Genomic DNA, 14,510 nt, shown 5'->3' with positions numbered 1-14,510 from the left:
ACTGGAAAGTCTAGAATCAAAAGAAAAAAATAAATGACTAAATTTAAAAGTTTCGTGTAATTAGTTAGTGTCTCTATGAATTCAATAAGGATATATAAACTAGACTTAGGGTCTGTTTCACAATGTCCGGATAAGTTCTTTATCCATACATTGTGAAAAAGACCCTTAGTCACTTGTACTTAAAAATAAAAACTTTATATTTGAGCTGTCAAATAATTCGATATAAATACAAAACTATTAATGGTTTGTAATGTATCTCTTTTTAATCTTTTTTGTTTTTTTGTAAAAAGCCTGTTTTCTTTACGACTATCTCGGTATTACGGATTTTAATTTCAATGGTATACTTAACCTTTAATCTTACATAGAAATCTATTAGTATTCGATTTTTATAACGGGCAATGGCGATTCTCAATTAGATCTATTTTATAAGTATGTTTTGATAACACAAAAGCGTCTAATCGATTTGTACCGAAAAAAATTTATTTAAAGTTTCTCTATACTTTGCAGGTGGGTCCAGTTAGAATTAGAAAGTCTAAAAGAAATGTAAGGAAGACGAAGGTGACATAGAATGAGACATAATTGTTTGTTATTTAATGACGTGGAATAAGTGATACCATGATGATCTTATGTTCCAAAATAAACATATTATATTTTTTTATTTTTTAAGTACTAAGCAAAAGGTTCATAGGCATTTTAAAAAGGTTACACTTTTAGATTTTCTTATATCAAAACTACTTTTATAACTCTGAATACAAGTTAAGGTTAAAAATCGCCAAACCGTAAAATTGAATCGCAAAGTAAATTGAATAAAATATTTTTGTTTTTTACACCTCGCTACCGTTATCACAACATCTACATTATATGCCCCAAAATATTTATGCGAATTTTATGTACTACCCTCGAACAAACTCGGTGTCGCAATAAAATGGACGACTGAAACCTCTGTCACCTTTTAAATACTAAAGCATTTAAATATCTTAAGCTAATGGACGTGACCTAAAAGCTATATTATCGAACAAATTTTAAAAGTGAAAGTAATTGAACTTTTTTATCAATTTACTTTAAAGCTATAGATGATGTTAAAATGCCAATTGTAATAAAAATGTAAATTGTATACAATAAATCTAGAGCGCTAATCGCAGCCTGACAGTCGTTAAGTAAAATATCAGGCTATACAATTAGCGATTTCCTATGATTAAAGAATTCATTTGCTTCGAGCTAAAAGTTGCTACGTAAGTTCTTTGCTACAGGCTTCATGTGTCTCCATTGCCGTATCATAATTTACTTGGAGATACATTTGAGTAAGTTAAATATGCTTTAAAAACCACATTATCAATTTTAAGTTTTCAAAATGTACCGTCTTTTGTTTCATCGTTCACGTGTTTACTAAAAATGTGAATTCTGTTATTTGTAAGATAAACCCGTGGCTACACGCTAGCAGCGATACATAAAAAGCCTTTTTATTATGTATATTGAGAAATTACCGCATTAAAATCTATTGCGCAATTAGTATATCTTATTATTACTAGTATTATCATACATATTAAAAACTAATAACAAATTAAGATATTGAAGCGAAGACGTAAATAATTCTAGTGACCCCCAGTCTCGGTGCCACTGACACATAATAATGTTCATCAGAATTGTAGTGTTTAAATTAACGTCCATTTTTATGTCAAAACATATTTCAGCTTACATAAATGATAGATATAAGATACGATGTTGTTGTTACATACAGCAAACACACACCGCTCAAACATTCTATAATCCAGTCTAGAAAGATCAAGCGGAAGAACTAGCTAATAAAAATGGATGAGAAACATATAATAAAATGAAACTGCATTTCCGAAGATATGCCATCTGAGGAGTACGACACAACCGGTTTTGTGAACAAAAAAGGAGCAAAACACTAAAGATTATTGTTAAAAAGACTAACAAAAAATCTTTTGTTGCGTGTGAGATGCCAACAAAAAATGTACCTAAAGAAAAAATATAACGAACTCGGTAGTCAGAATCATGCACATGTTCAAAATAGGTAAAGAAACTTGCATGATTGTACGTTTTTTTAGTTTTTCTATAAAGCATATTACCCTATACGGCTGTTTTTTTATAGAACTTACTTTTATAAGACTGACTGCTTGTGAAATAAAATACTAGAAATATAACACAACAAAGGATTTTGAATTGAATCTTACGGCATTGTACGCTGTCAAGCACAATAAATAACAAAACGATAGGTTAGTTATGTAATCAAATAAATAATTCATTGATAATATATTTTCGAAAGATATCAATGAATCATTAAATTACAGACGACATTGAAACTGTTTTGGAGCGAATAGGTTCGTTGACATTGCCGAATGCGTAATATGATAACATCTTATATTTCCTGTATGGGTAAATATAAGATTCAGGCAACTTAGATTTAAAAATAGGTAAAGCTATTTTTTTAACTTAAAGAGGGATTAAATAGTAAAAATATAGTTTTAAATTTAAATGAAATTTATATGGTACTAGTAACAGACCTTTTAAATATAATTTACATCAGGAACACTTATTCTGTTGTCATCTATTGATGGATATCAACTTGTTTATTAAATTCAAACGCTTGTTACAAACCGAGTTAAGATGGGCCAAAATTCCTTAAAACCCATTTGACTTTACAAATGTAGGTGATAGGCGAGTAATCATAGCTTTGAATAGAGCATTTAAATTACATATGCCTAGTTCTGAGCATTAAAGCTATTTTCACAAACTATCTTTTTTTATAATATTTAATAATTACTATAATATAATAAAACCCTACATCTTTTACCATCTAACTTATACTGTTAAAAAAGACAAAGAAATAATGAAACATAATATCTTTCCGATAATTATTGTTATTAGGAAGCGATCGAAGGTTAGGTTAAGGTAATATAGATGTGTCATATTGCATCCGCAAAGATGTCGTGCGCTGTGTTTCTTAGCACAAAGAGTTGTGATTATTTCCTTCTCTAGTATAATTTAAAATTTTAAAACGTATTTTACATGGCAAATGAAGTGGCGTTTTCGAAAGTTGTCGAAGCATTTCTTTTCGGAGACAAGATGTGTTTACAAACTACTACTATTATGAATGTTAAAAAGCATAAAAGGGCACATTAATCTTTCATGATAGTCGCGTAACTCTTTGAGTACTAATTGGTACCATAAATTCTAGTCAAATTAAAGGATCGTTCAGTCGTAATTACAGGCAGTTTCAATAATGTATTTGACGGAGTAACTACCGCATACTTTTCATGCCTTTTAGTCATAGATATATAGAGATAAGATATAGATAAATTATTCTGTAAGGAAAACCGGAAGGTTGACCACAAGGTGCTCTGTGCACCTGCATTTAGACCTTTAGCTGAGTGATGTCAAGATATTTAATTTACGAATCTGTATTGGTTTTAATACGATAATTGTTAATAATAGTAGTTTCTTCCCATAATAATATTAATTAAAAGCAGTTTTTGAAAAAGCGTTAAACACATTTTTTATCTTGAGTATGTAACTATGGGTTAATAGTATTTTATTTATTTTAGATAATTTGATGCAGTGTTAGTAACAAATAACATTCAGTAATTAGTGCTGAGTAAATATTAAAATTTTGCTGATAACAGCATCGGTTATTTCTAAATACATTCTCGGCTTTAAGTAAAAAAAAAACTTGTTTTAAAAAGTTTTGACTCTTTGTAAACTGATACAATAAAATATGTAAGGGGTAAGGGGAACCCTTACATTAAAAAAATGCGATTAATAAAGTTTCTAAAACTTGGAAACTATTTTAAAAAGGTATACTGCATCCCCATGAATAGGGCGACAATCTTTGTTGTAAGCTAACAAAAAACATTTCACTCCAACTTTGTGGTATTTTTTGCGCCAGTAACGAAAAAAGCGCCAAATATTGTGGCGGCGCATTGCTTACCGATCGCGATCGAACGGCCGCGGCAGGGTATGGGGCAACGAACGTGACGGGGATGATGTCCATGCTCATGCATGGTGTTAGACTCCGAGATAATCACCTCAGTCGATGGTGTAGCATAACTTCGCATCGCCTAACGGCAGCGGTCAGCTCCTCAGCGGTAGAGCACTGCACATCCTCGCCATCACACACACACGATCGATCACACTAGATACACCCGCCGGTCGGCACTGCACAGCACTGTCACAAACATAGACACAACGACACGAGCGGCGTGCGCTATGAACGCCGATGCATTGGCGGTAGTGCGCCGTTGTCCCGGGCGCGCAACAGCTGACAGGAGGCGCAGTTCCCCTTCCCCCTCCGCTCCCCACGTCCCTCCCCCCGCCTCACCGCGCTCCTCTCGCTCCCGCGCGCAGCCGCGACCTGGTGCGTGCGCCTCGCCCCTCACACCACCTCTAATCCATTATTTACGGACGGCCGACCGGTTTCAGCCGCGTTCTCGGCCTGCCGCTTCACGATCGTTCAAATTTAATGCCCTTCCTATGTCCGGCCTCAAATGCGATAAGATTACGGCTGTCCGACTCTAACCAGCTCAGGGCTCTTCTTCGATGTATTCGAGGCTAGTGCATAAAATAAAGTGCGTTTAAGTAGCGTACTTTTATGACAAAACGTGACTGATATTATAATAGGGCAGTTGAACAAACTAAGGCAGGCACTGCCTTGTACTCATGACACTAAAATGCCTATAACCCGAGTGAAATATTCTGTTCCAAGCCACAAATGTGAACTGAAAGTAGTAAATCAACGTACAGGCCGTAAAAACGATGTAAAAATAGAATTGGATAAGAAATGCCAGTTCGCTTTAAAGCACTTTTTAGACATTACGGGCACTTGTTCATAAGGCTGTCAATCTGGAGATAACATCATAACATAATCATTATAAAACAAAAACTCATAGCGTTCGGGCACCTCAAGTTTATCTCAGTATCTTATTTCTGTGAAAATAGCTTAAAGAAACCTTCCTTATCTTAATTCTAGGAACGTCATTTTGTCTACATAATACTCGTGACTTTAATATCCATTTTAGAGCTTAAGATTTAACCATGTCAATGACTTTCTTTTACATTTTTATATTTGGAAATAAAATAAAATTGAACTTTATCGACACGTCCTTCATTTCACCAGCGGTCTGTGTTAAAAATGTGTCTCCTAAATATTTGAATAACTAAGCAGTGCGATCAATAACAATTGTATAATTCTTAAAGTGAAGAAAGTAATAATATCGCAGTGGGGAGGTTGTAAATTGAAAATGTAAGTAGAACAAACAGCACAGAAATACACGCTATAATATTATTGTTAGACCACCGCGTCGTTTTGCTACCGTGAATAAAATATCATATTATTAATCTAATGAAAGACATTAGATATCTTGTAAATTAAGAACCATATTACGGGGGTCCTAAGGCTTGATTTAGTGTTTCATTACATATTCCTGGTAAAATTAGTGCCGGGCGAGTAGGTACCGAGATACCGACTTCGGGATCCACTTTCGGACAGCCATAGAAATCACGTAGTTCGCGGAACTTCGTTACCTGTGGTGCGGCAGCGCAGCGCACCAAGGTGAACGCTCGGGCCAAGGACGAGCCGGGCGGGGGCGGAGTCTCCCCCTCCCCCCGTCTCACTACCCTGCACTCAACCTTCGAGGACGAACACAGCAAAAAAGGGCCCCCGACGGAACAAATAGAAAACGCGCGTTAGACAAAAATAACAAGCAACTTGGGTCCCGTATAACAGAACTATGTAGTTCGATAATTTCTTGTCAGCTGTCGAAATACATTAGGAGTTCGCATGTCCGCGCCTACGCAGAACACGTACCTACAGCATTCTTATGTAATAGACGAGTGATACAAAATCTAACGAAAATAACCGGCTTATTTTACTCATTGCATTGAATCAATAATTAGACATTAAAGCCGATATATAAAAGAGAGTATTTTTAATTGTTAAATGTATTAGTTACATTAATCAGTATTGTTTAATTAATGCTGTTATTAATTGTCACAAGAACTGATACAAACAGCAGATATCATTGAAAACCAACAAGTCGTGCTAGTGTTTATTAACTTTATCTCGAAACAATCACAAACAACGACCGCCTATGAACAAACCCGAGACGTTACAACTCATACTGAATAGGCTAAAACATTTGACATAAGACAGTTCAAGTAGCAAAACAATAGAAGTTGCCCTTACGACAACAATCATGATAGACATTACATCACCGTCCAGAAATAGCATCTCCTGAAACGGGTAACGTCCAGTGTTAGAAATGTCGCCACGCCTTTAGCCCAACACACGCTAAACACGAGAGAAAGAGACGATACTCCGTTACAGTTAAGATGGAACTCTATTTATATGCAAATATAACCTCGGACTCGACACCTGTTTGCGTATTCTCAGCGCGGCTTTGTGGCTATAGCGTCTCCGGTATCCTTTGGATTATGGAATACCAAGTTAGCATGGCGTATAATTAAATTTATCCACATCAAAGTGTGAACCTTCGCCCATTGTTTTGAAGGAGTTTGCCGCGTTAACAAGTTATTTTCGTACGCAGTAGCAGTTAAGTAATTACTTAATTCGTTACTCTTTTATAAATTACTTTGTTTTGTGAATATTAATGGTTTCATATTGTAATTCATGTTGTTGTTTCTAACGCATTAATTAAACGTTTAATAATAACTGCGCGTTCTTCAAGCCAGTTTTTGCCGCGCACCACCACTTTGTGGAACTAGCTGCCCCCTAAAGTATTTGCGAACCAATTCGAGTTAGGGTCCTTCAAGAACAGAGCGTACAAATTCTTAAAAGGCCGGCACCGCACTCACGAGCCCTCTAGCATCGAGAGTGTCCATGGGCGGCGGTATCACTTAACATCAGGTGAGCCTCCTGCCCGTTTGCCCGATATTGTTCTATAAATAAAAAAATAACGTTCATTAAATTATATCGCAGTATTGTAGGTTAACTTTAAGTTGATCAAGTTAAAAGCAGCTTATTTCGCAAAGCCGCAGATTTCAAGTGCTCATTCGTGTTTGATTAATCAATTCCCCTTGAGGTTTTTGCTGTCACTTATTTCCATTACTGTCATATTTCCTCCTCCCCGCGTGGCGTAAAGAGAAGAATAAGAGTGGGGTTAGCCCGTTCATTTATCATACTCGGACTGAGCTCGGCTGGAGACCTGAGTGTGTTTCTATGTACGTCTGTCCTTTCAGATGGCCTGTACTTTATTTTGTTTACACGTGTTTCAATATCAACTGAGGGATAGCCTAGAAGTCTTACATGTTTTGCGTAAATATAATTACGTAGTTTACTTTTGTCTCATAAAATCGAAGGAGCTTTAGAGTTCAATGCCTTAAATTATAATAAGTAATGAGTAATAAAATTTAAAAAAAAGGATTTTTTAAGTTTGGATTATTTAAATGGATAGCATTATTTTGGTCTTGCAAAAAGATATGCATACAACATACAGAAACCACAAATTCATGAGAAAACACGACTCAATCATAACCTTCAAACGTATAAGAGATTTTATTTACCCATGGGCAGACGAAAGTCAAAAACTAATTTACATATAACGTGGTAAAATATTTATATAAATTGTATACTGCACGTTAGAGTTAGGATACTAAATACCTACATACAATGGCTTTATAAATTAATGGACTTCACAAGGCTGATCATTTACTTACTTTAATATACTGGAAATTATTATATAATATTATTAATTATTTCATCCAGGAATAATGAAACATCTAGTTCTAGTTGTGACTTTATCTATAGCAAAGATACGAAAAAAATAAACTATTAGCTTTATAGTATTAGTATAGTTTAAATATTATTATGCCCGTGAGACCTAACATGTTAACAACAACACAACTACACATTACACTCACTCATGCACGCTCTTTGTAAACAGTTAAAAAAATTGATATGAAATTTAATTCGTTATGAAAGAGCTGGGAACCCTGACAGCAAGTATTTTATTACTAAAAAGGGTTCCAAAATCTTACATATTATAATAAATAAACATATTTTATATTTATTATACTTTAATATCCCTTCTGGACTAGGATAGAACTAGAGATTTGGTTGAACCAAAACTTGATTTATTTTTGTTGTTATCAAATCTCAATTACAACTCATCCTAACAATTTGCAGAAACTAACATATATGATAAAAGAAAAGCCAGTCAGCCATACTTGATTTAACAAGATACAACATATATGTATCTAGACGTAGAATTGTAATAAAATAATATAGCGTGAAAAATGTTACGGGTGCGATGGCCGCGCCGTCCTTCCTTGCCCTTAGGTCGATGTTTTTGTCATACATTCGATTCGATGTATTGCTACATGCGTTGGCTTATAAGTTACTACTTCCGCTACTGTTTTTTGTGATAATGCGATTTCATTACTTCTGATAAACATTCCGATGAGCTTAAATTTTCACACATGACGTTTTACTGTATTTAGTTAAAATTTAGTTTTGAGAAAATGTTAAAAAACCGGCCTATTTATTTATGTTACTAGTATTTACCAGTTCTTTATTGAATATAAGTATATTATTGTTTCAGTTGAACTACGGTATGATAAAATCGGTATGTAAATAAAACGTTACAAAAAGATTTCTAAGCTAGTTCGTCATGGTAATTTTAATCATTATAAAAATGTCTTCAGAGACTAGATTCCGACTTGAGTCACTTGGAATGTGGAAGTTGCTATCACCATTTGCGGTAAATGAATTAATTCTGCGTTTTTATTATAGGTTCTATTTTTATATTTATATATTATTGGTGTCATTTTGGTAAGAGGACATCTTCATCATTTTATATGTACAATTCATTCATTTAATTTTGCCTATTGGCTTAAGCGTATGATTCTCATATCTTAGGTAGCTCTTTCGAATCACGGCTGTGCACCAAATGAATTTCCTTTTATGTCTGCAATTAGCACTTAAGGAAACATCGTGAGGAAACCGGCATGCTTAAAACCCACAAATCTATGACATGTGTTGATCCACCTGATCAATCAGGTACGTACCTACTTGTCTATAAAAAAATATCGAAGAAACAGATACACTATGTGGCGACCACACATTTAGTATTATTATAAAATTCATTACCTACAGACTTTTAAAACCTAGAACATTCCTTATATCAACTCGTCCTAATCAAATTATGTACTATAAAATTGAATATAGTCCAATGTTTAATTATTGGATTTTTGATTAACTCAGTTTAGGTATGATTTGGCAAATAAGCCGCCACCAAGTTAATGACCGACTCCAACCTGTTCCGAACAATAATTGCAGTTTTTACAAAGTATTAGAAACCGGTTTCTTCAAACAGAATTAATTTTGTTATTTGATAAAGCGACGGTACGTTAAATCCTCAGGTTAAAGTGCTTTTTGCCGTCATACACACGTAATGTAATAATACAAATTTGCACTTTGATGTCGGTAGTCAAGTCACAGAGATCGAGGGGTGGAAAATCACCCACGGCGTTCGCTTCCGTAGCATCTCTCAATTTCAAAGCGGAGGGCGGCGTTAAGCTAGACTCCAAGTTACCGCCTTCTTCTGACCTACAAAGTAATATCAGCAAACTCTGGAACGTAATCATAGTTGATATTATAGTAGGTATTGTAAAACCTACCTATGCCGCGTATATATATTTAACAACATATAAAATAACGATTGAAAAAGCTTATTAACAAGAATTCAAAGCAAATAATAAAAAAACCATAAAATATTTATTATTATTACTATAAAGGTTACGTGTTAATAGTTTAATAAAATATTCATATATTTAAATAATGATTAAATAAATCTAATCAACATTCGTCTTGTAAAACGCGGATTCTGCCGACAGTACAAATGACTTAACGCGCAGATATTTCTTTTCGTTTGCCTTTTAGAATATTTATGGAAGAGGGATGTAGGCGCGATTATAAAGCCGTTTCTTATCGGCAGTGGCTTACTTCACACACTCCATATGGATCCTTGCATTTTTTACGAGTTCAAGGCTTCAAAAGGAATACCTGAAGGGGTGGATAGAGGTAAATGGATTGATTTTTTTAAATTTAAATTAAAAGTAATTCTAGAGGTTTTTAATATTTCTATTTAACAAGGCTGTGCCTGGGACACGGCGTCGATGACTCCAGTATATCAGACACTATGTATAGAATTTTAGTTCGCGGTATACTTACCTCGAATCTTACATTAAGACAACGGTTTTCCTTCACCTTCTTAGCAAATATTGTATGGGACAGGAGGCAAAAGAAATGACATATTTTATGTTATTATATATTTTATGTGATATAGAGAGAACTGGATATTTGGGCTTAACCGTAATTTTAGGATTATTACAAAATATAAGAGTGTTATTCATTGATTCTTTTACCCTTTTTCAAGAATGATTGTTAATTACAACTTCACGGTACTTCAATTTAGAGGTATCACTCTAACCGATATTCATTAGTAAGGCACTGTTAACTTTGATGGTGTGACGGTAAAGAGCTTAAAGGTGTTTTAACCGGCGTAAAACGACCACCATCGATTCTGAGCTATTATTCATTTGAAACGAATTTCAACTTATATCTAAACAAATCGATTAGATATGTTCAATCATGTGTATACAATATATAATATTGCTTTAGTTCTATTAATGTTCCTTTGTTTTTCTAAAACTACTTTTAAGTAAGTAATTTGTATTATTGAAGCAATTTAGATTACATTTTTTTTAATGTAAAGAATATGGCGTATTTAAAGTAACCATAATGATCCAACCAGCTATCAAAATAAAAAAGGAAAATTTCAATGCAGTTCTAACACCTTTATTGTGAATGTAGGTTATTCTTTGCCTAGAATTAAAAAGTGAAAATTAAAACAATATTGTCATCAATGAAGTAATGCAAATTTTTGTCAGTACCTAAAAATCATAATAGACCTACATAAAATGCGTCCTTGTATAATTGACTGATTAGTTAACTTCACATATATATTAATCAGTGATATAGCAAAAGCAATTCAACTCGCGTAGATTGTAAATTATGCTTCAAAACAGAAAAGGCTGAAAAAGTACAGTGGCCGGAAATGGATCGCTCAGATGCGATACCGACAATTTACAAATCAATTGCTTGCTCGTCTACCGTTCCAATAGTTCAACATTAATTTCCTTGTTTCTCAGTATTATATTTTATCTTTATCATTGATTAATTTTTTTTTTCGATACGACACTAGCTAAAATAATTATTAAGAGGTTAACGTATATCCAAATAAATAAATCAATATCTTTGATAAAGGCGTATGCCGAATGAACACAAAATATTAACAAAATAAGTTAAAGCCGCATTTATTAAACCTCAAATTATCAAAGTGATAGAATAAAACTTCGTGCGAGATGCTTCGATTTTAAAGCTTGTTGTAAATCCAGTTTATTATTAATATACGTTTTTTTCCGTATAATTAAGGCATTGACAGCCCTAATCACGTAGTCCTTTAGTGCTTTTAACGGAACGCCTGTAAGCCGGGCATGACGTTGATTTACGTGATAAGCTAGATCTATGATGAAAGCATTATACACAATTCCCGTTATGCATACGAAACTGAAACTCACTGATCTATTCGTAGGTAATCTATTTTTAAAATTGAACTAGGTATAATAAATTATTTTTCCAAAAATTAATATGTAACGACAAAAATGCCGAACAAAAGTTATCCAGAATCATACAGAGAGCAAAATCAAGGATTGTAGTGACACGGATTTTTTTTAAATAAATTATTTGATAATTCAAAAGACATCTTACGAGTATATTATCGTCCTGTTATTAAATAAAACTATCTTAATAGCAACAACATTAGCAGCAAAAATAACAACGTAAATAGTTTGCCAGAATGACACAAATAAGTATTATTTTAGTGTAACAGACAGATTACACCTTTACTACAACTTAAAAAAAAACCTCTCTAGCTTAAAAAGTATTAAACAACAGTTTTAGTAGTAAATATCAGTGCGAATATTTTACTTCTTCCGTTTTAAAAAGTTTCATTTATCATTAAAGAAAACTACTAGCATGTGGAAGTAATATCTCTTTTATAAATGACACAAAAACCTCAGTTCTGAGGCAAGGTTGATGAAAAAGCACATTTCTTCAAGGCTCGGACTACTATTTGAAAACTCAAAACAATACAAAAGAACTACTGGCAGACAAAGGAACAGTTTCAAAGAGCTGTGTAGAGACTAATGAAAATATACGAAACGAAATGTTTCATTTACCTACGTTTTACCTATAATTTTATGTATGAACTAGCGGATCCGACAGACGTTGTCCTGTCTACACGTCTTTAATTTCAAAATTTCAATTTTTAATAAGCCATTTTGATGAAAATTATTATTCAAATGTTATGACAATATCTAACGATCCAGCACATGGTCACACACGATATAACACAATGATAACAAAACTTTTCTTAAATTTCGGGACAGACTAAAATTAAAATTCGAATATTATTTAAAATTTGACACTGCGATGGTAGGATCCAATGTAAAACATTCCAAAATCAACAACAACTAATAAATTGAAAATTAATTAAAAAAACATTGTCCAGCGGACAAAATTGTGAATCTAAACCATTCCCAGATCCCCTTGAACACACACAAAAAATTTCGTCTAAATCGGTCTAGTCGTTTAGGAGGAGTTCAGTCACATACACACGCACACAAGAAATATATATATTAAGATAGTAGAATCGTACTTTAACTTGTAAAAATATGTGACGGATGCATTATTTCTCTTTTTGGAGTGAAAGAACTTGAAAGATTTTTGGTTTGCCTTTGGATATAAATTCAATTAATTCTAGTTATTTATAATATAACATATGTAGTTATCTGTCAAAGTGATATAGCAGTCAATGACCACATTTGCTGAAAAACAAGATGATAAACAACTGCATACCGAGTCTAGGATCGACTATGCGGAGCCCAAACTGATTATTTTACTTTTGACTGATGGAAAAGTTAGAAACTTCTCGGTTTGACAAAAAAATATGTTTGGGGCTTCATCCGAAGACTGATTGAAGGGTTTTGTTAATCATTTAATATCCATACCATTAATTCCAAGAACACACTATAGACCTTTGACTTTGACATATATATGTTTTTATAAGTCAAATTCTATTTAAATTTGTTATATATATATTCAAAAGAACAACGACGAACATTTTTTTTCGTTACTAATGCTGCAGAGTTACTACTTAAATAAAAACAAAATATCTCAGCACGCAGCTAACAATAGACGCCTGACTATTCGAACGTTCATATGTACTGACCCCATTTCGCCAACTAGATAACTTTATAACCGTTACGTGGTCAATTTATATCATACTTGTCGCAACGGGTGTGGCTCGGCAAATATTAATACTATTGATAAGTTTGAAACACTTGCCTTTTAATATGTATAGTTTCATCAAAATATGATAAATTATAAAAATTATTTAACAATTTTTTTATTAATACTTTGCATACATATTGCATTGTTAAGATTATACTACAACAAAATAATGGAAAGTTAATAATTGCCTTGTCATCCACATCGAGCGCAATTATTACTTAAATTATAATTTATTTTAAACTATAAACTTGATCACCAGTTTATCAGAGCATGAATTTTCAATCTACTTTGTAAATTTAATTCTAATCACACCATTAATAAAATATTACAATATTTGCAAAGTTAATTTGAATTAAGACACGCAAACAAATCTGAACAATATAAAATACAGATATCACATCGATCAAAATGACATAACCCCGAGATCCTATAACTAATCATTCACTGCAAAGCAGAACATCCAAAATTAAGGTAGGCATGCTAATCGCCAACCGTCGAAATGGCACTAAAAGACAAGATGTCATACAAAAACTGGTACAAAGATTGTTAGCAACTCTATTATCGTTAGATAAGAGTAGTAACACTTTTGCTTATAAAACATTACCAACGCTGCCTGGGGATACTTCAAAGTAAACGGAAGTACGAACGTATGTATAAAGCTCTAATATTATTCGCGTATTATACATACAACTAACGAAGCCTTCGACTGTGGACACCATCATGTGTGTGAGGGTTAGATGCAGAGCACAAGGAGCCGGCACTAGAAATTCAGCGAACAGGCCTAGGTCCAGCAGTAGACGCACAGAGGCTTAAAATGCATTTAGAAAATTGTATCTCTTCTGAAGAGCTGTCTAAACAGACATTCTCCAAATTTCGATAGTGATTAAACTTGTTTGGGTACTTTTTTAATTATTTAGAGTTCAAATATGCAATCAGGTTGCACCTTTAAAACCCTGTTGGCTTATGTATAAGAACAAGTTTAAATTAATTAGCAGCAACGAGTTAGACTGGATCGCTAAGGTTGAACTCATAAATCTCGGAGGCACGCACTGAGGGCAAAAAGGGCGAAAATCGCTCCCCGCGCTCGGATGAACGAATTAAGACTTACAAAGATTTGAAT

General features: G+C 33.5%; 1 protein-coding gene across 2 annotated transcripts in view; it reads right to left on the bottom strand.

Annotated features, from left to right (window-relative positions):
* The window catches only part of LOC111000108 (zinc finger protein jing), a 114,739-nt gene that overhangs the window by 23,501 nt on the left and 76,728 nt on the right, over positions 1-14,510 (bottom strand). The window contains exon 1 of one of the 2 annotated variants that reach the window (XM_022269455.2): positions 4,047-4,274. The exons of the other annotated variant lie outside the window; for it this stretch is intronic. Coding sequence (XP_022125147.2) covers positions 4,047-4,066 — 20 coding nt within the window. The 5' untranslated portion in view covers positions 4,067-4,274. Of the gene's footprint in view, positions 1-4,046; positions 4,275-14,510 lie in introns of those variants that run through there. 2 annotated transcript variants of the gene reach the window in all.

This window comes from Pieris rapae, chromosome 18, assembly GCF_905147795.1.
Source record: "Pieris rapae chromosome 18, ilPieRapa1.1, whole genome shotgun sequence".
In the NCBI taxonomy this organism is placed as follows: Eukaryota; Metazoa; Arthropoda; class Insecta; order Lepidoptera; family Pieridae; genus Pieris; species Pieris rapae.
This window is presented reverse-complemented; position numbering and strand designations above follow the sequence as displayed.